Source organism: Kryptolebias marmoratus, linkage group LG22 (assembly GCF_001649575.2).
Source record: "Kryptolebias marmoratus isolate JLee-2015 linkage group LG22, ASM164957v2, whole genome shotgun sequence".
Taxonomy (NCBI): Eukaryota; Metazoa; Chordata; class Actinopteri; order Cyprinodontiformes; family Rivulidae; genus Kryptolebias; species Kryptolebias marmoratus.
This window is the reverse complement of record NC_051451.1, coordinates 20,381,416-20,403,375: the sequence shown is the minus strand read 5'-3', so window position 1 is coordinate 20,403,375 and position 21,960 is coordinate 20,381,416. Positions and strand designations below refer to the sequence as shown.

At 41.4% G+C, this 21,960-nt stretch overlaps 1 protein-coding gene across 1 annotated transcript; it reads left to right on the top strand.

Moving 5' to 3' along the window:
- The first annotated feature begins 1,296 nt into the window (after positions 1-1,296).
- Positions 1,297-21,842, top strand: zgc:154058 (uncharacterized protein LOC795538 homolog). Its single transcript, XM_017432722.3, has 8 exons — positions 1,297-1,445; positions 1,701-1,912; positions 6,290-6,337; positions 7,604-7,690; positions 8,581-8,648; positions 14,605-14,732; positions 17,922-18,099; positions 19,090-21,842. Exons 2-8 carry the CDS (start codon positions 1,848-1,850, stop codon positions 19,359-19,361), a joined length of 846 nt encoding a protein of 281 aa, XP_017288211.1. The 5' UTR covers positions 1,297-1,445; positions 1,701-1,847; the 3' UTR covers positions 19,362-21,842.
- The last annotated feature ends 118 nt before the right edge of the window (positions 21,843-21,960 follow it).

The window sequence follows — 21,960 nt, the reverse complement described above, 5'->3', positions numbered from 1 at the left end:
GCAGACATTTTATTAGACATTTATTTTCTTTTTAGTGCAATGTAATGTTCAAAATCATAATTACAAAAGGGCAAGATGGTGTAAATTTTTACTAACATTTTGATAGTTCAAACATTCTTCCAAAAATGTAAAAATATCAGTTGGTGGGGTTCATTGTTAACATTTTGAAGGCAGTGGGAAAATTCAGAGAAAACAGATTGTTGAGTTTATTTTTGGCCTGTTTGACTGTAAAAGACCCAAAGAAAGGGTTCAGAAACTGTAAAGGAGGATATTTTTGGAGCCCCTGTGGACACTGGAGTGGATTATGGTTAACCAACGTTCTGGTGGCTTTTTAAACAGTGCCAGTGACATTTCTGTTTGCTCTCATAGGATCTGCTTACAACAAAAAAAGCAAAACAGAGAGGAAATGTGACCCAAGTTAGCCCAAATTTGTATTCAGTTGTTGAAGGGCAGATAAAGACCCAACACCAGACTGCATGTAGTGCCGTGTCCAAACCTTTAAATCCAAAACTGCAGTTTTTAACAAGGGTTAGAATTAGAGGTTTAACCAGTTTGTTTGTTTATGTCAGATACAAATTTGAGCTTGTAAGCCTGTACTAGTGTTGTTTTATTGTGTCATAATGGTGATACTTTGGTGATACTTTGAGATTAGCATCTTCTGACGTGGTAGTTGTTATGAAAAGTTTGAGAACTGCAGACCTACATGAACTGTTTCCTCATCATCACAAAAATTTAGCAACAGAAATTTGCAAAAGAGCAATGAATTGGCAGAAATATAAACTTTTTTTTTCTAACAAATGGTTTAAAATTTCCCAAACCAGGAACTTACACACTATTAACTGGTCTTCATACGTATTAAATGGAAGCTTTTTGCTTACAATTGAGAAAATATATATTAATATAAATTTAAAGAAATTCATTGCAGTCATGACAACCAGTAAAAAAATCTATCTGAAGAACTACAGGAGTAAGCTCTTTAAAACTGCACTGTTTGATATTGTTCAATAATCTGCTTTTGTATTTGATTTCATACTTTGCAATGAAAAATTGGAGTTTATTCTTTTTTTATATGGTTAAAGATGGCAGCCTTTTGCTTACAATTAGAGTATATACAGAAACAGCAGTTTTGACCCAATAGGAAAACTACTAATGTAGCATTTTTAGGTTCAGACTGCAGAGGGCAGCATTAACGAGTCCAGTGTTTACTGACTGACCACGCCCACTCGCGTTACTCCGCCCCGAGTGGGCGGAGTCAGACAGGAGTATAGTGTCTCGTGGCAGAGATGCAACGGCTGATATTCCGAGCGTGAGGCTCAACCGGCGGGAACAGAGTTCGGAAAACGGAGTAAAAGTACATTTATTTACTCTTTTTTTTTTTTTTTTTTGGTCAGCAAAGTTAGGTTTCCTAAAGACCTGCCAAACACTCGACAGAAGGGGACTGAACGGTGAGTACTTTGGTGCTTGGTGGAAGCGTGAGACAGCCCCAAAACTTCCATTTTTATTGAACTACCTGACGGAAAATGGTGTTTCTGAAACAATATTTACGCGTTTCAAATTGCACATGTGTTGGAAACCATAAAAGACAGTCGTGATGTGTCTATGCTCATCACATTTTAAGGTACGGAGATTAGTTCACCGTGATGGTGATTAGTTTGTGATAAGGGTCCGTTTAATCGATTAACGTCCTTCTCTTTCGCCAGTTCAAAGGGCACCTCTGCCAGCCTCCATCTTGAAGAACATGAATCCACCAGTGCCAGTGCAGATGTCAGCCACCGTCAGTTAGATGTTTGTGCTTCTTGGTTGGATATCTGGTCCAAGAGGAAAGGAGCTGCTCCGGCTGCTGGGAGATGTCTCTCTGGATGATCCTGCCTGTCAGCCTCCCAGTCCTGAGCATCACTGGGATATGGGTTGTGTGAGTTTCACGCCTCTTCCACTTTCAAAACCCTTCTGTTTTCAGTCCTAAATAACCAACAAAAGCCTACAGGTAGAAAAGGAAATCTTCAGACCTTCCTGAGCTGAAAAGGCTGCCTGTTGCCATGGTAATAAATCAGGTTTACATGAAAGGAAGGAGCATAATAACATTATTATTTTTATAGTAAAGGGCTTGGCATTCCTTCAACGAATGCATATCACCCGCTGACTTTCTTGTCAGAGTTTTAAATAAATATTTTATGAGACAGGGTGGTGTTGTCGCCGTTTTGGTCAAACCATGTCAATAACGGGATCTCTTGTTTGGGCAAATGTTGCTTAGCTGTGGCGGCCGTCTTGATCTGAGTTGACTCCAAAGGTTAAGCAGTTGTAAATCTACACCCGCTGATTGGTTCCTGAAAGTCTTGTTGAAATGTATCCAGGCATTCAGCAGATATTTTGCTAACAGACAGGCAAAACAACGCCAAAGCTGATAGCAAAGTTTTAAAAGCAGGTATTGCGCAACAGCTTGGAGGAGTATAATTTGGGAATGGCTCTCAGCGACCAACACGCTAAATTTTAGAGTTGTAGCTAGTTTTACTTTCTCTAAAAATGCTTAGCAGTGGCAACCATCTTGATTAGGTTTCATTCCTAACGTTAGTCAGCTATAGATGCACGTCCAACGATTACCTTCTGAGAGTTTCATTCATTTCCATACAGTGGTTCATGAGATACTTGACTAACAAGACAAACAATATGCTAATTAGGAAGAACTCAGTAGAATATAATTAGCAAAAAAGCTATAGACAGCTCAGCTTCTCCTGCCTTCAGCGAGGCAACGCTGCATGTTTATCCTGAATTCCTCGGAGCCATGGCGATCGGAACGTGGATTAACCCTCTCCACGGAGGAGCTGGGATCTTTCGGCTCGCTCTCAGAAGTGAGACGTGCCGATTTACAGAATTCGAGCAGCAACAATTGGGGACAGGAGGACCGAGTTGAACGCAAGGCTGGCTGGCAGCGCTGTCGTTTCACGGTGAGGCGGAACGTGAGCGCTGAGGAGAGAAAAGAAAAGAAAAACAGATGGTGCAACTCTGAAATTGTCGCGCTTCTGTGTTGCGTCAGTGATGAGTCTGGTTGAGAAATGGCTTGCTTGTGTTTGCGAGTGTTGCCAGAGATGGGAGCACTGTAGCTTTGCAGGTAGAGCGTCGATTTAAGGAAAAATACCAGTATTTGTACTGGCAGTGCTTTAAAAACCCATCCCCTTCTAATTAACTTGACAAGCGTCCCCTGTTTCTGGTTGTTTTTCAGTCGGCTGGAATGTTGAAGGATGTAAAATGTTGCCCAACTCCTTTTCTTAGTAGGTGAATTCTGGAAATTGTTTGGTAATAAAGGGTTCAGGCAGAGTTTCCCTCCAACATCTGGTGACCACGTAGAGTTCGTGAAATCCCTGTTTTGAGAAATGCTTCTGCCCACCCGAGGACCCGAGGGCTCCTTTTCTGTCGACCTTTTTACGAATGAGTTTTTAATGGCAGCGGGACTTTATTTGCACGAACCGGCTGCCGTCCAGTGACATGAGCGTAGCTAACAAGAAGCTTCACAAATTCACCCGTATGGTTTATTCAACGCCGCCCTCTTCCTGAGGCTATTTTGGCTGAGCTTTTGGGAATTTTCTCTACACAAACCAGATTTTCCACTGAAAACTTTCCTCCTGCGCCTTACTCGGTCCTAAATAAGAGGAAAAACATACACACACACACACTGCCTTTTTCATACAGCTCACAGGCATGCAATTACAGCATACAACTGCTGCTGAGCTTTGATGGAGAGCTAATTATATAAACAAACCTATTATTACGCCGTTTCCTCCGAGCACACGAGGCTGTTTTATTTCCCTACATACGTTTAAAATACTTTATTTTGAGTTGTCTCAGATCTACACTGATTCTGTTTTAGCCTTGATGAAATGAACAAACTGCTCCTCCATCTCCTCATCTGTGTATGTGTGTCTGTTTGTTAGCAAAATATCTCATGGACCAGTGGAAAGATTTGAATGAAACTTTCAGAAAGTAAACAAACACAACTGCAAACCTTTTTAAAGTCCGATTCAAGATGGTCACCGTAGCTAATCGACATTACCCAGAACAAAAATGGCTAATAACTCAGTCCGTTTTTTTGCAGATAATGAGCTAAGTAATGTCACGTTGCTAAAAACAGGCTACTTACCAGTGGCGATTCTTTACCTACATGTATCTCTGATGAACTGGCTTTAAATGTTTTAAATCTGAATAAAATGAATAACTGGGACTGATTGCTGTTTTGATGCTCTGCAGCTTTGTTGCCGTGTCTGCATTTTGTGGCAGAGCTCTCAGTGTGAACAGATGAAACTAGCCGATGTTGACTTGTAGAAATAATTTGAACGTCCAGTGTTCATCTTGTGAATTCGTTAGTGACTTCTAGGCATTGCATGTTTCTCACTGACTGCATCTCTGTCTTTTAAAAACTGATTTGTGAGGATACTATTGACCATGAAAACATTCCTAATTGGCACTTGCACTCGCACTGAACTATGTCTGCTTTCACAAATCAGGACAAACTGTCTCTCCGACTGTCCCCTCGACGTCTGTCTGTCTGTCTCACTGTGTGTGTGAATGCAAAGAGTGACAAATTGACAATCGTGTTTCCTTCCTGTGTGTCCGTTTTTCCCTTCTGGGAGGCTCATTTTAGAACAGTGTCTAAACGATCGCTTATATTTCTATTATTACATTTCTAGTTGAATCACGTGGTTTGCTGTATGTAAAGACCTGGGACTCTGCCGCCAGCATCGTTTCCCTTCGCAGGTTCAGATTATTATCTCGTTTGCAGACACGTTGCATCTTTTTCTGGTTTCTAGTTCCCATGTTGTTGCATCAGACGCAGGCAGGCGTGGGCAGAGCAGACAGCTGAGTTGTGCATGTTATGAAATAATCAATGGCTTCATATTAAAGCCTGAAGGCAGCTTTATCTTTAAGGGAAGCGTCAGTCAAAACAAATTACTTCACTGGAAGCAACAAGTCATCACCTTCAGTTCAGCCCCGTGTCTCTGGAGAGAAAAGATTTGATCTACATTCTTTTAAACTTTCTATTTGCTAAATAAATTGTGTGCAGTTCTTCAGAAATGTTCAGTTTGCCTCTATATTCCCTAATCAGCCAACATGAAATTTGCAGGAATAAATTAGTAATAATCAGCGAATATATCTGTTTTTTTAAATTTTCAAATCAACTATGTAATAATTTAAAGTAAATCTGATCTTTCTTTTTAAACTTTCAGTTAAACATTTCACCCGTTAGTGTAAAATAAACACAAGTATGCCACATTCACAGTAAAATATTCAGTGAAGGTCTTCTTGACTTTGCCTAATAAAGCTTTTAATTTGTGATCTTCTGGTCAGTGAACTTCCTGTACATGTAGCTGGTCAGTGACCCGCCAAACTAAACCCTACAGCCGATAGTCGGAACTAGCTGTGCAGTTTTGACTGAAACGAACCAGTTCTTTGAACCCTGAGTTCAGGACGGAGATAAGAAATATGTCAAACATCTGTCTGGTCACTCAGTCCCTCAGGATGAACGAGTGAATCGTAGTGGAAGGTCAAACTGGCCCAAAGTTTAATGTCACAGAGTTCCCTTTTTTCTAATTGATCACTTAGAGGACTGATGTACTTTTAAAACTACACAAGCAGCACCACAGATATCAGACGACAAAGACTCATTTCATGAATTATCTTTAAATCGACTCGTTTTTTATGGCAGTCTAACTACTTTTGGTCATTCATAAATCAAAACGTTCAGCTCATTCAGGAGATGGGTGCTGTTACTTTTAGTTTTTGTAACTTTTTAAAATAATTACCTTTTTAATTAAAATATTTTTCCTTGGAAATGCATTAAGATGTCTTCACTTCCTTCAGAAACTCTGTTACTTCCTCTGCTTTTTGTTTTCTTTTGCTACTTAATATTTTGCAACTGTTCTTTTACTTTTAGCCTTTAGCTAACAGTTTGCTGCTTTTAGCTTTTAGTTAACTTTTTCATACGTTTAGCTTGTGTGTTGCTACTTTGAGCTTTTATTTAGGCTTTGGATACTTTTAGCTTCTAGCTGTCTTTTTCTGCTTTTAGCCAGTGTTCTGCTTGTTGTTCTTCTTTTTTTTCTTTAACAACTCCTCAACTTCTTCTTCTGCAAATTACAGTCATTAAGTCATTGAGAACTCATTTTACACAGAAAATGCAGTTTCTCAAGTTATAAATTGTAGCTTATTGAGTTACTTTGTTATAATTAAAAGTAAAAAATGTGTTGCTCAGTTTCCAAAGAAATCTCTTCCATTTTGGTTAATGATTCTGTCTTCACTTTAGGTACGCCATGGCTCTGTACAACCAGCACGTCTGCCCCGTGAACAACTGGTAAGTTGGATCATCTCTCCTGTGTTTTGCCTCATCATAATTCTTGATTTCTACACATTCATGCTTACCAACCACTCCCTAACAAGAACAGGGTGACTGTTTTTCTCTACAGAACAGTTATCTCATTTTCTTCATTGGAAAATTTTATTAGCCCCAGGTCAGTTAACAAGTAAGCATCTGAGAGACAGAACAGAAAAGTCCTCTTATTTGAACTGTGATTTATTTTTCCTCTGTTATTTTCGAGAACGGCTATTTGGTGCAGCTGAGGTTATTCTCTACTATAGTCCTGCTTTTCATAAGACAGACATGTTGTCAGTCAGGATTGAGACTTTACAACAGGAACAGCCCCCTTGACCGGATCTGTATCCTGCTAGATCTTTGTTTCTCCTCCATGAATTTAAAATACAGTTTTTATAGACAGGAGTGAGGATCTATCAGGGGAGCCTCAGCATCACCCATTGTGGCAAAGTGGAAATGAGGGGTCTGAACTCTTACAAGGGAACAGCTGGTTCAGATAGGTTGATGACACCAGGGTCAAAATCCAAGCCAAAGCTCTTCAAACGTTTAGATTTCCTTATTGGGCTTTTATCAAGTCAGCTGGGACAACCTGATCAGAACCAAACGGAGAGAAAAGGCAAAACAGACACAAGAATATTGTCACCCCAATTTGAGAAACTAGGATTTTCTCCACGTTCAGATTCATTTCAAACCAAACAGGACATCAGACAGAACGCTGTTTCCCTTGTTAAACACCAACAATACAGCCTTGACTCTTCTTGCCAGACGGTCTCACGGCCGTTCACACCTTGAATCACGACCCAAACTGTTCACATGTTGGGCTTGTTGGAACAATGATCCAAACGGTTCACAGAATGAACGGGTGGGTCAGTGATTTATGTGACTCCAACAATTGTTTTAGTGACTTAAAAGCCCAAAACTCTAAATTCAAAAGGTTCAAAAGGCTTCTTCCATGCACTTCAGAAGACAAGAAAGCTTTCAGATCGTCTTCGAGAAACAAGAAGTCCAGTTGCCTTCTGATCGTGACCTCATTTTGTCAGCGGGGGATCGGGCTAAAACAAAGTGAATGAGTCCACAAATTAGGAGACTGGGAATTTGCTCAATCTGCTTTGTTCTAACATCATTAGCACTGCTATGTTTGTACAACTTGTGCAAAAATGAAGCCTTTCTTATGAAGCACTTTGCAACACAATTAAGTAAAGTATTACATAGATAATAATATTGTGATGTGTTTTTTTTTTGCTGCAGGTTGTACAACCAGTCGTGTGAAGAGAAGCTGCATTTGCAGAGTGGTCCGTCCTTTTGCTGCACATTAGATAATGTACCTCTCATCAGGTAACCCCAAGTCACCTAACCCTATCACTCTTCTGTGTTTTTGTGTCTGCTGGTTTAAAAACAGGAAAACTGTCCCATTGTTTTACACGACCCCCCCCCNCCACACACACACACACACAACCGTCTGCACACTGTTTATCAAAAAGTGAATGAGCCCGAAGGAGACCATTCTCCTGCGAGCATCTGTGTACACGTTCTGAAAATAGCTTTTGGCTGAAGCGCCGTGCCTGCCACGGTGGCAGTTAACAGGCAACACATAGCCGCGTAAACACGGAGGAGTCGGCTTTTATTTGGGAGGAGATTGAGACGCTTCTGCGTTTGAGTTCAACTTTTTAGCCTCCTAACTTCAAAGAATGGTTCTCACTCTGATTTGCATAAAAAAACTTTTATCTGAGCCTAATGTGATAATAAGGACTCATCGAAACACGCAGCGGAAATTCCCTCAACTGTTCTAGATAAACAGAAGGAAAGCCAATAGTGTCATATGACTTTAAAAAAAATCTTTTAATCAAACTACTGCTTAGTGTGCATATTAGTGTAATGAACTGTACAATTGAATCTATGTACTGAAGAATGTGTGACTCTGCAGAGGAGGCTTTAATTTTCAGCTCAGTCAGAGACTCCAAGTGTTGACACCCTCCTGGCTTCCCGTTGTACAAACATTTCCCATTCCTAGAAGAGAGGCCGTATGCTGTGGGTGAAAAGTCAAAGACTTGACAACGGGATGTGAGGGATCAAGGCTCTCCCATAACCGTCCTCCACAAGCTGAACTCAAAACCGTTCAGCGTGTTGCAGGGAAAGTTGGAAGTGGTGGTATTGTTGCTGTGTTGTGTGCTCATGAGGGGTCGTAGTACTTGGTCGGCTTATTTTCTGTGTCTTCTGTCTCGTAGTAAATGTGGGACTCTTCCACCCGAGAGCTGCTTCTTCAGCCTTATCTGCAGCACAGGCTCATTCATGGGTAAGTGTTAGCAAGGCCATGCACAGTGCTCACATCCTTCATACGAGAGGATTTCTCTCTGATATTCATGAAAGAGACATTCCAGATCTTTTCAACTTGGGGAAGATTTAATAGCTTACCTGTTGTAGATAGCCTACTGAATGACCTCAGTTTGAAGGATTAAAGTTTAATTCTGACCGGACTGACAAACTAAACTTCTAGTCCAAGCGAGGTCATTCAAAGAGCTATCTACGACAGGTAAGATATTAATTTTTCATAGCCTTTCCACAGGACCTCACTTCAAAAGGTCTGACCTATCCCTTAAATGAAACTGTATAACTGAGTGGTGGGTCTCCATACAGTGGCTGTGTTCCTGCAGTGAATGTGAACGGGCCAGAATGAAAGCACATAATGCAGAAATGTGCACAAATGTCCACACATATACTCCGAATGAGGGTGTGTTTCTGTGGAGGAAGAGAAAACCCAACGCTGGCGTGATAGACCAGGAGAGAATGAGCTCCCGTGTGCTTCTCTGCATGTATTCTGTGAGTCTACACGTTCTGTTGCCCAGCACTCGCTTCTGGCTTCCATGATCTAGTTAATGTTTCCCAGCTGTGGTTCAGACTTGTTTTCTATGTGTGTGTGTGTGTGTGTGTGTGTGTGTGTGTGTGCACTAACATGCTGGTTTAAAAAGCACTGAAGAGGTTTTTTTTTTCTCTTTTTCACATTCATTGGTTAAGTCTGAGTCATTGTAGGCTGTTCTGTGTGTTTTAGATGCTTATTGTAGGCATCGTAAGCAAAGCAACAGCGTTTCTGTGTCGCATGTGTTTGGATATATGGACTCACGCTTTGTGTGGCGTGCCAGAGACTGCTGCCTCTCAGCGTGAAGTCTGTGAAAGACCAGCGTGTTAGTCCAGTTCAATGAGTCCGTCACGGTCCGTGTGTACATTATGTTCACAGGGCTATACGAGAAGGAGCTGGCTGAGTGCGTAATAACAGATATATTAATGTAGCATAAAGTTATGTGGTAACCAAACAATTTAACTGCAGCATCAGCCTGTGTTGCTCAGCTTGGATCAAGGTTCATGTCAGAATCGGCCTGAATGTAAGCCTGACGTTGGTTCCCGTTGCTCCACCTTTGCCTGCTGCAGCCGTTACAATATGCAATATAACCACGATGTCTGGTGTGATTACTTCCACTTCTGTAACTCATAGATACTGGTAAATATGCTCAGCTAACTGGACGAGTTCCTTATATGATTTCCTTTTTGAAAGCGACAGAATTCTTTTGTAAGCTCTGAAATCTCAGAAAGCAGTTCGGAGTGGAGTAATGACCCTGTAATGACCCTGGGGGACAGAAAACAGCCATTAACAGTAGATATGAGTACACAGAGTCATGGCAGCTTGTCCTTTGTCAATATTACTCATCACTTAAACCATCAGAGGTGGGTAAAAAGCAGCGAGGAAACCAGGCGATTCTTAATAGCTTCAGTTTTTAACCAATGAATCCCATTTTTGATCATTTTCATTTAGCTAATGTTACTGTGAGGTTAATATGTTTGAGGTTTCCTAAAAAGTTAATGTTAGATTTGTTTCAGAATGCTTTAATTGGGTAATAATGTGACCCGTACCCAGACATTCACTGCTTTCTGTTAATCAAACAGTAGCTGAATGTCACATCATCTCCCTGTGATGCTTTCTGTCGAGCACAGTAACATTTATTTACCAGCTTCATCAAAGTTTAAACTTCTGTGGTCAAAAAAATGGACAAACACGCAGCAGCGACGTTGGTTTACGAGAAGAATAATCACAATGTCGAATAATTACCCAACTCTGTCCAGAGAGTGATCCTAATATGAATAATATCAATAAAAAGGAACAAAGAGCTGAGGAAGCACCATTATATTTGCAAAGAAAGAATGTAAATGTAGAAGCGTACTAAAACCATTACACAAACAAAAAGTTAACTAAAAATACATTTTACTTTCAGATAAACAGAGCCAGAAGGCCTGAAACATTGAATTGAAGTAAAATATATATTTTGGTTAATAAAATTCAGTTGAAAACCAAGCTAGAAGTACAATATAAGTAAACGAAATAAAAGCAAATATTTTTTTTTTCGCTGTGCCTTAGCTTCGGCTCTCTGTTTTCATCCTCTTCGGTTTGTTTTTAACGCAGTGCAGCTAGTTAGTTAAATACAGACGTGAAACAGTAACTTCAGAAGCTCCTACGGGCGTTCATTGTGCAGCTTCTCGTCTCTGAAACGGCAGTGACGTAAAAGATGATCCTTTTCCTCCAGTTCGTAACGCTTCTGTTAGAGGAGTTCAATTAAACTGTAACGAGCAGAACGCCGGCTGGTAAATGAAGCACGCACCTGGGACAATAATAATATGAACTGTCCTGATAAATGAGCTGGAGTTTGTGAGAAAACTCTTGTTTTATAGGCTTGAGGGATAAGTGTTCGTGGAGAGTCTCAGGACCGCGATGGACTGGAACCCCGGGCTAAAGTGCGCGCTGATATTTACCCAACGTCAGCTTAAACAGTCAGTCTTTGTACAGAACTCCTATTTTAAAAAAAGACACCATGTGAAACATTTTTGTCTGTTTGACAGCATAATCAAACTAAAACTGGTAAATCATAAAACTCTGCATTTAAATGATTTAAAAGATGCAACATTGACATCGTCAGTGCTCTTGGTTTGGATGATCTGCAATTTTTTTTTTCATTTGGTTACATAAACAGCTGATTTTCTTCTCGTTTCTTTTCCTCATTCAATTAGTCTGTAAGTGGAATTATGTTAATACTGGTTGTAAACTGAGTCATTAAGTCTCTACAAAAGCAGGCTAAGGTGGTGTGGTATGCAGCGCTACAACAGGCTATTGTAAATGATTTATGCTTAGCTTGTTAGCCTGTCGATTTATGTTTTACTTGGAAGAATGTGCCAGCTCCAGTTGGGTCAGGATCACATGAATCTGGTGATTCTGTGACATTTCATCCCATTTATTTCCTTTCAGGCACCATGCATACAGTGTTTTAAATCAGTGCATGTACTCTTTTTTTTTTTTCCTGCACACCTCCTGTGTGTGGAGAAAATATGCATTTGAGTTAAAATAAATAAATAGTTAGGGGGCGGCTGATGTGGTTTTCTGCAGAAATAAGCACCTACTCGGGCTCCAGTCCTTGTGTCTGCGCTTGCAACATAATACTTGTATACATTACGCGACTTCCTTCGCATTGCAACATGACTTTACATGGAAGAGTAACCTAGGTGTGTATGCAACAGTGTTTGTAGCAGGACTGCACTTCCTGACGGGACATCCTGACTTCAGGGTGCGGGAGTAAGAGCTGGAGAGGGCAGCTGAAAAAGGTTACTGAAGGTGGTGAAGTGTTGGCATTGTCGTGTTTAGGTGAAATTATTCCTGTTGTTGTGCTGACAGGAAGCAGGCTGGCCTGACTTTCTGAGGACAGGTGGAGGTCAGCTTCTCTGCTTACTCATCATAAAGTCATGGTTGAGGAGCTTTATTCTATTTTTCATTGAGGACACACGTCCTCAATGAAAAATAGAATAAAAGCTCCTACAGATGTGGTCACAGAGTACTCAAAATAGAAGATAAGTAGAGAAGAACAATGGATTTACTCATAAGGGGAAAGTGAAAATGTTTGTTCTCGTCATTAACCTTCAGGCTCAGCTTTTATCATTATATTGTAATTGCCCATCTGATCGTGTTTAAACATGTTCATTTGTTACGCTGGAAAAAAAGAATCTGAATATATCCAAAAACAGCCAGTCTGCTGCGTGGAGACTGTCGGGCTGTAATTCATTGGAATAAACTGCAGTTCCCTCAGCAATTTGGTATGTTCTTCATTTTAAAAAGAGCTGGAACAAAAAAAAAAAAAAAAAGGATTGTTTCCGAGCCCGGAGTCGCCGCTGTTTGTTTTTCCATGACTGGAGCCGAAATCACTTTACCGAGATTGATCGTGATGCTGAGCAGAAGGACGTTCACATGAGCAGAAACACTCATTCGAGGGACTTAAATAGGAAAAATATTCATTTCAGGAGCATCAGTTTCACTAAGATGCTTTGTAGACATTACATGTTTGAATTCCCTATCTGAAAGGACGCCGCGCCTGCAGAAAAGCCCTGATCCTTTTCTGTTCTGAATCAACCTATTTTACCTATAATATGTATAACTGTAAACACTAATATAATTATCAAATGAAGTACTTTAAGAATAATTTATTATTTCCCTGTGTGATAACCGTGGTTTGTCTGTTCTGCCTGCGTCTGCTGAGACTAAAACTAGAAGTTGGAGGAAATCTGTCCTCTCAGTTTATAAACTGTGTTCTCTGTTATCTAAACTGCACACCCAGGTTTGCAAACCATCCGCTCGGATTTGTAAACCGTGCTCTTTGGGTAGTAAGCAGTATGCAACAGCTTGCAGGGCCTTATTTTGTTTGAGAGCAGAGAGTTGGTAAGGTTGGACCTATTCTTGGTTGTGGGAACCAAAGAACTACTAAACAAATCTTTGGTAAATCACAAACTTCAGTCAGTTAACTACAAAGTAAACTGAATCAAAATGATGAATAACTCTGAACTAGAGAACTGTTCACAAACACCTGACATGAAGAATTCAGTAATATTCAGTATTAATGACTGTAAAGTCACCAAATTCACCTCAGACACCTTTTAATTTTACAGCAATAGTTACAAACATGGAATTTTGTGATGTTTCTGTGGAAATAATATTCAGTAATTTCATTGGTTCTTGCTGAAGTGTTGCCAGAATGATAGGAAACATTAGTCCTTATTTGGTCTTATGAAGAAAAATAAATTATGCGAACATGAATACAGCAATAATGACTGATTTTTCATATATATGATAAATGAGAATCTGTTTGACTTTACTGGCTTTGAAACGCTCTGTTTGTTCCCCTTTTTCAAGAAGGAAGTCCATTCTGAGCAGGTGATGGTCAGGAATATCCAGACTCCCTGGATTAAGATGATTTACTTGCATCAGTTTGCTTTTAAAAGCTCAAAACGGAGGATGCTGGAGACTAATGTTGACGTTTGTATTCCCAGTGAGGCCCAGGTTTGTCCTGCCTTCTCACCTTATCCATCGAGTTTTGTTTTTCTTGGTCAGAAAAGGCCAAACAATATTTCATCTGGAGTCTGGAACAAAATCATCTGTTGTTTTAAATGTGAGTAAATGATTTGTTTAACTGCTGACGTCAAAATGAATTACTGATAGTTTGCACAGACGTTGTGGTCAGGTTTTGAAATGTGTTTTGTCACTGAGACTCTGGCTTACAGTCACAACATTTCCAAACGGTTACGAGTGAAGACAAAGCTTTGCGTAGTTGGGAAAGTTTGCATTTTCTTGCGGCCTGCCTCTTGCATGAAGATGGTGACAGAGCTAATTCAGCAGTTTAGTCTGCGACACGATGCATGAGCTTCAGGTCGAGACACGAGGGGCTCCTTGTCTCCTCTGATTGTCTCTCGTCTCCAGTTTCCCGCTTCTACCAGATGCAGTCGGCTCTCATCAAGCGCCGGTCGTGGAGAGCCAACAAAGACACGGCAGGCTGGGGTCAGCACCTCAGCGCTCCAACAAAGGAGCCATTCAGTCTTTATTAGCACATCGCCTCTCATCTGTCCCATATACTGTACTTCCTTTCCATTCATCCTGGAAATCTGCATCTCCCTCCAGTGTATCGAGCCCACTTTCCCGCCGTTTCCTACACGTTTTTTTACTTAATCTAAAATTAGTTTTTCCTTTAAATCTCAATTTTCCAGGAATTCCTGTGATTTATTTATTTTTTCCTCTAAACCGAAGCGAGGCTCTGCGTGTGACTCTCTTCCAAAATAAGCAAGATGATGCTTTCCCCCACTTTTCCTCTGGAACCATCTCCTCGGAGTCGTACAGAGGCCTCCTTGTAGCACGTTATTAACCCAGGTGGCTCCCCCCTTTCTTTCTGCAGTTATGGTGATCGTGCTGCTGCGCTACGCTCACGTCATTGAGAAGCACCAAAACTGTGTCCTCAACATGGCGAGTCTGTCCACGGGCTGGATCTGCTCCGCCGGGCTCATCATGGTGGGAAACTTCCAGGTAGGAAAGAAATGACAAACGATGCAATCATAGGAACAGTAATAAGTAGTAATAAAATAAAAGTGAGGAACCCTGAAACCTATATGAGGAAAAAAACAGAATTAATTGGAGCTCAGACAACTAAAATTAAAGGTATTGTGATCTTATTTTCAAAAATAAACGTTTAGCCCTTCGTTTAAATCTTTAAATTCGCCAAATTGCAAGATTTTGTTTGAGCTTTTAGCGCTAACAGTATGCATATCTGTAAAAATGTTAAAACCATGTTTTCTCATTTACAAGAAAGACCTGAAACAACAAGGAAATAACAACCCAACAATCATAAAACATTCTGTTAGCTGCGACAACCTTTTGGTGGTAATTAAAGATTTGTTTTTCTTCCTTTTTTATCACTTTTTTTTTTTTTTGGAGGAAAGCTTCATCAAGGATTGTTGGTTTCTTCTCTGTCCTCGAAGCCAAAACACCTCCATGCTCTTTTCCCGTAAGAGTTTAAAATGTTAAAACCTTGAAGTGGAGAAACTCGGCCTGAATTCCTTGTATGTACAACTTTTCTGGGAAAGAATTTCTTGACGTTTAAATATTTGGAGCCCTGGCTGCGTGCCTGGACTGTGTGTGTGTTAATCGTGTTAAAGGGACAGAAATCTGTTTACACTGTCACATTTTTGGGGGTCCGATTCAATTACCGGGGAGCTCCACAGCACACAGTATCAATGCAAATTAGCTCATCTTAGTAAAATCTAGAGTAGAATGTGGAGTTGTGTCTGTAGTTTGGTTTAGTCTAATTGTTTAAGAAATCCCAGATTGCTGCGATGGAAGTGTGTTTGTGTTTCATTTTCATGAAGATAAAAGGTACTTTGGCGACGGAGAACCATCACGGGTCGCATTCCTCGTGTTGTTCTGACAAGAGGAGGAATGAGGGGAGCGACTCCAGAGATAAAACAGACACAGCTCGGTTCAATATTTGTTGTGTCGTCTGTTGGCCTCACCGGTTCTGTCCTTCGGCTGTTAAAAGATTGGGAAATAGCTGACTGCTCCTGAGAAAAAGTGGAAGAAGAGAGAGGTGACTCATGTGACTTAAAAAAAATGGGGTTTTTTTAGTTTGTGATGCCAATGCCAAAATAAATCCTGTGTGAAAGTTTTTAAAATCAAATGAAAACCAATGTATCCAGGGCTATTTTTAGTTTAAGTCAGAATGTCCAAACCGTGAACATCTGGTGAAATAAGGTTGTTTGTTATGTGTCCTTCCTCGTTCTGTTTCTTATTTTTCCTTTCGTGTAACTTTGTTCAAGTAGTCACTGGATGAACATTTACAGCTGATTCACTTTTGGAGTCAACCCAATTCAAGATAGCTGTTTTATAGATATGAAGCTATAATTTGGTGTGGTAGTAGCTGAGAGTCATCTCTGACATGTACTCTGAGGGCAAACAGATCATGGAAACTTTTAGTTGCAGAAGGCTGTCCTTCAGGAACTGCCGGTTTCATTTCCGAATAGGTTCACTTGAATGAAGTCTGGCTTCTCAAAAGCGAAATCTAAAGAAACAAAAAATTAGTGATGACTCAGAATTTTTCCACAGAAAGAGACGGTCCTACATGTGCAGGGCATATGTGGCTTGGGTTGGTAAGCCTTCAGGTTTGTCTTCGCCCTTTTTTGCTCCTGCGAGGCCTCAGCGCTGCAGAACTGGGAGGAATTTACGGGAAGAGCCAGGGGGAAGTGAATCATCGAGTCTGGCCGTGCAGAGAGAGGAGCTGGGCAGACTGGGTGTGTGCGGAGCGGGCCCCTCTGCAACCAATCACCACCCCGATCCTCGCCGCTCATTCTCAGATTGCATTCTCCTGCAGTTCAGGAGGGGGTGCCAACACAATTGAAAATGCACAAATCACTCAAAAAGAGTTGAGATTCTGTTGGAAAAGTAAGCAAACGCCAAATGTGAGACCTCAGAAACATATTTCCAGTGTCAACTAACTAAAGAGAGCCGATGTCTTATAAACAGAATTTGAATCCACCAGATCAAAGTGAATGAAAACATCAGATAAACAAACCGAAACCCAGCCTCAGTTTGTACACGTGTGTTGCATAAGACTCTGGCAGCACGTCTGTAAATCTGGCCACCGGGATTTTTCCTGTAAGGGAATCTGATGGTTTGGGAAAAGGAGCACATAAGGAGACGGGAGGGAAGCACGTTGCTGCTCCACAGAGATCCATGAATGTCGCTCTGCTTCGAGAACAGTAGGAACATTTCTCTTTACGTCAGTACTTTAGTGACACATCAGCTTCTTTTTTTTATATCTTTGTCAATATTCCCTTTTCTCTCTCCACTGAGACTATGATCTTGTAACAAACACCACATTGCATGTGTGTAAAAATGAAAAGGTGCATAAAGTAGAGAATCGAGCATTTCCATGGCTCTTTAAACGCATCATCGAGGCAGCAGTTACTGCGGTCAGCAATAAAACCTGGTTTATTTGAAGAAAAAACACAAATACACACTCAGACAGACTTTAACCTGTTATTTTAAAACACTCATGAAATGATTAAAATATAAAATAAAAGAAAATATGCATTTTTGGACAGCTATGTGGCTTTCTGGGATTTCTCCTCAGCTCGTAGGGTTTTGCATGCAGATTACTAATCTGTGCTTTTATTTGGAGTTATCTTGAAATGTTATTTTGTCACCTCGGGGATTTGCCTGTTGTACAGGAATGTTCAGTATGCACCAGCCGGGTCAGCCGACAAATGGCTTTAAAAGTTAAAAACTTTATCATTTCTCAGCTGTTGCTCTAATGATCCCCTGGAATTACTGTACGTGCAGTAACGGGACGTAGTTACTCCAAATATCCTTTTAATCTTCAGGCTCTGGTCAGGAAAAGCTAATTCTGGCTAATGCTTCATTGAATTGCTTATCTGTTCCGATCGGTCCGTCAGAGGTCTGTGTGTGACCCTCCAGTGGGAGCCGTGGTCACATGCTCCTGAGCTGCTCTCTTGTGTATTGTTTCTTATCGCCCTTGTGACCGGCAGGGAAAAGGAGGTGCTCTGTTGCGTCGTTTGCCGCAGGCCTCTTTTATGTTTTATTTCCTATAAAACCGCAGCTCTGAATGATCTGAGCAGACGTCTTGATGCGGAGGTTGTCCTCGATAGGTGCTTCTGGTGGTCATCTCTGCCTAACGTGTTGTTCCTCCTCCTCCCCTGACAGGTGGACAATGCCAAGGTTCTCCACTATGTCGGAGCGGGCGTCGCCTTCCCCACCAGCATGCTGTTCGTGTGCCTGCAGTCGGCGCTGACCTACCGACTGGCTAAGACCCAGGGGGAGTACTACACGGCCCACCTCCGGCTCTGCTTGACCCTTCTGGCCTTCGTAGCCTTGGTGCTCAGTATCCTCGTAAAGCAGCTGGCAGCAGCTCAGTGTTTCCTGCAGGGTCTCAGTGCTCGGATCGATACAGGCCGATGTGCTCTGCAGTTAGAGGTTTGGATGCACTCGTCACGGCCATGAATGTTGTATCATCCTGGGGCTTTTAATGGTTTCGTTGAACTGTTCGTTTTTCTGGGTGGAATGATTGTACAACACAACTTCAGTGACTTTGTAAAATAAAACTACATGATTAGTAGATTTCCTTTAAACTAGTTGGTTTCCTCTTCAGCATTGCTCACAAATTTTCAGTCGAGTTGAGGTCTGGGCTTTGGGAAGACCATTCCAGAGGCTTAATTTCATGTTTTAACCTTCAAGCTGTGGATTTGAGGTGAAGTTAAAGAATTTGGAGGTAGTCCTCCTTCTTCATTATTCCATCTGCTTTGAGAAACATGTAAAACTTGCTTCACAGTGACGCTGATTTTAGTGTAGTTTGGACTTCCTGGCTGGCTTGGGCCTTGGTGGCTCCTGCGTTGCTCCTGAACGCCATAAACAATTTCCTCTTCCTCTCAGATCTTCACTGAGTCCCTTGAACTTTTCCGTGTTCTGAGTACTGGTTAATCCAACGAGTTCTGTCAAACACAGCCTTTTCGTGCTGGCAAAGAGAAACTACCAGCTGCAGTCAGTCTTGCTCACTAATGAGAAATAAATAGACACTGGTCTTGTCTAGTGAAAAGACACTTTTAAGTTGTATCTTGTACAATCCTTCCACCCTAGATAAAGAAGGGCTCATAAATATGATTAAAATCCCAAAATTAATACGACATTTTTGCCCACGGTGAGTGTATGTAAACATCTGATGGTAACTATAGGCTATAAATTAAAACAAAGTTTAGATTTTTTTCCGGTTAACTCTTATTTGTGAGATCCAAACAGAAAACTAACATCAGTAAACCTCAGAGGCTTTTCGGCTTTCACACGGACTTGCTGCTGCGTTCCTTAACCGTGTTTTCAGGCGGAGTGTTTTTCTGTCAGGAGAGCTTCGCCCTGCAGCACGCCTCGGCCATCTTCGAATGGGTGTTCTGCGTCATCATCATGCTGTTTTACGGGACGTTCGCCTTCGAGTTCGCCAGCATGTCTGGGGACACCATGGCGGTGCTGGCCCGCGGAGGGTCCCGTGGGCTCGCTGCAAGAGACCATAAAGTGGATGCGCTGGGTGGACTGGGAGGACCCGTTCCACACTCACAACCACACCTGCACCAGCCTGAGAGCATGTCCATACTGTAAAAGATGTGCCACCTCTCCGAGCCTTGCAGTTGCTTTAATCCTTTCAAACTCTGGATGCTGAATGAGTTTTAATTATTCGTTCCCAGACACGTTCACCTAAAGCTTTGAAATAAAAGCAGGCCAGTGCAGCAGCTGTTCACAGCAGGATTTATGATTTAAAAAAAAAAAAAAAAAAACTTGCTTGCATTTTGCACATTGACTAAGCGTGACACCAAATTCTCTCCAGACCCAGTCCTGATGCCAGTGACCAGCATCACAGGAGTATTTTGCCAACCAGATGACAAAAATGTGCCGTTTTTTTCCTCGGATCCCGGCGTTGGACCATTTCCACTTCTGACTGCCATGTTGCTTTGTTTGTATTCAAAGGAGTGAGGCTGCTGGACGGCCCAGCTGTCAGTATTACAGGAGTGACACACAAACAATGATGTATGAGTGCCAATATTTTAAAAAAAAACAGGCCGATGTTACGGTTAGTTACACCTCAGTTAAGCAATATGATATCCAGTGATAAACAACATCCCACTTTTTGTAGCTATCAGCTGCCTTAACGATTGTGTCATCCGCATCTTATCTGCCTCGAAGCCAAAGATAAGGGGACTACGAAGCTGAAAACCCAGAATCTGTTTCTCAGGAGTCGACTGACTAAGGCTAAATAGATACTTTCTTGTGGAAATGAAGATAAAACCGTGCCTCGTTGGTGCTCCACCGGGTGTGTTTGTAATCGCAAACGACCTTTTATGCAGCTTCAGAACACAGTATGCACCGCTGATGTTGGACCTGCAGCTTCACACCTGCAGCCGTGTTTCCTAAAGTTCCCTGGGGGGGACCCAGGATGTGTGATGTTCTCGCGTCATATTTATTTTCTAACTGTATACAGAGTATACACCGATTGCCTTTTAAAGGTTTAACTGTAAGATCTGATGCTGAAAAGGCGTGTTTTTCCTGTCCGGTGTAAGAGACGACACTAGACTGATGCTGAACCTGAAGTGATATTAGATTTAACTTCCTGTGTGTAGCAGAAGAAGAAGAAGCCAAATGGGCTAATTCAAAGCCAGAGCGCCGGTTTTATTGAGTTTGTGACGAGACATCACCTGTTTTCATGTTCAATCTTCTTGTTTCCCTTAAAGGACGTGGAGAACGTGCTTCTTGGTTTACCTGCTTGCTTTCTTTTTGAAGCGTTCTGCATATCGAGCTGGGATTGTTGACCTAAGACAGGACTGAGACTTCTTTATTTCACATGATCCAAGTACCAGTTTGTCTGTGCCTAAACACAAAAAGCCTTTCACCATTTTCTCATCTCTTTGGCTTTATTAGCTGACATTTTAAAGCAATAAGATGAGGTGCAGTATCAGAAAATGACACCAGGAATACAAAGAGAGAGAGAGAGAAGAAAACAAAATTAGTCTTCGCCGCACCCTCGAACCACAGCGAGCCACGTGGTTTTGGGCAGAGCTATTCGTGGTGCCAGGATTTCAGGCGCAAGCAAACTTTTACAACCCAAGTCAACAATTTGTTCCCGACGCTGTGACATGTAATGAAGCTGAATGTGAACTGTCAACAAGGACGGAGCAGGAGAAGTTTGTGCAGCTGCTCGGAGGAATGAGGCCCGAGGCACGAACAGCAGCAGCTCCGGTCGCCTGCTGCCCCCTGCTGGTCACACAGCCGTAACATCCCAGTTCACACGATGTGTTCAAATGATGTGTTGAACTCCAGTTTGCGCCTTCTGGCTTCAGTTGTTCAAATCACCAGTTTCCCTTTTGGACACGTTCTTCTACCAGGTCGACGTATACAGGATGTTCAGCCATGTGATGGTGCTTCTTGTGCTGCTCAGACAAGAAACTCTTTGTTATTTCTCACAGTGTTTACTACGTTCGATGCTTTTGTTCACGTTTTTGTTCATCATAAAACACTAGTCAGATTCTCATCCTCACTTCCTGTCAGCACCTTTACTCCCCGTTCTTCTTCTCTTGTTTATGGATCGTCTTGATCTTTGCACTCAGGAAAGTTCAACACCAGCTGCATTTTGTTTTTTCTTTGGTATTCAAACCCATAAAGAAATCATCCGTTGAATTTCTTTGATGCTACAGCTTTTCTCAGATGTAGGACTGATATTAGTTACAAAAACAAAAACAAAAGGAAAACTCGTTAAAGCTCGGGAGGCTGTAATGCTTCTAAAAGCCCTTCTGCTGCTCCTTCAAACATCTGCAAAATCTTAGCTCCTTCATGCGATCAGTAGCTTATCTTTGAGAGCATTTAGACAAACTAACCAGCAGCTGTAAATCAATCAGAAAGCTCATTTTTTTGGTACATTTCTCGCCACGTTTGTTTCGTTTCATTTCAAAGTGCTCCCAGTGCCTTATGTAATATATTAATAACCAAACAGGTGTATGTTGTAAATTCAGTTTTGATGCAAAGTTATATGATTGTTACGCATTCTGTATACGTTCTAATGTTCAGTAAATAAAAACTTTAATTATTATATGACGAGTGAGCTCACTGGCTTATTTGTGATCAAACTGGTCCTTCCATTTGCATGAAAAACAGGGATTTTCATCAGTTTTTTACCTCATCCCAGAGTTTTAAGCTAAGTTCATCTCAT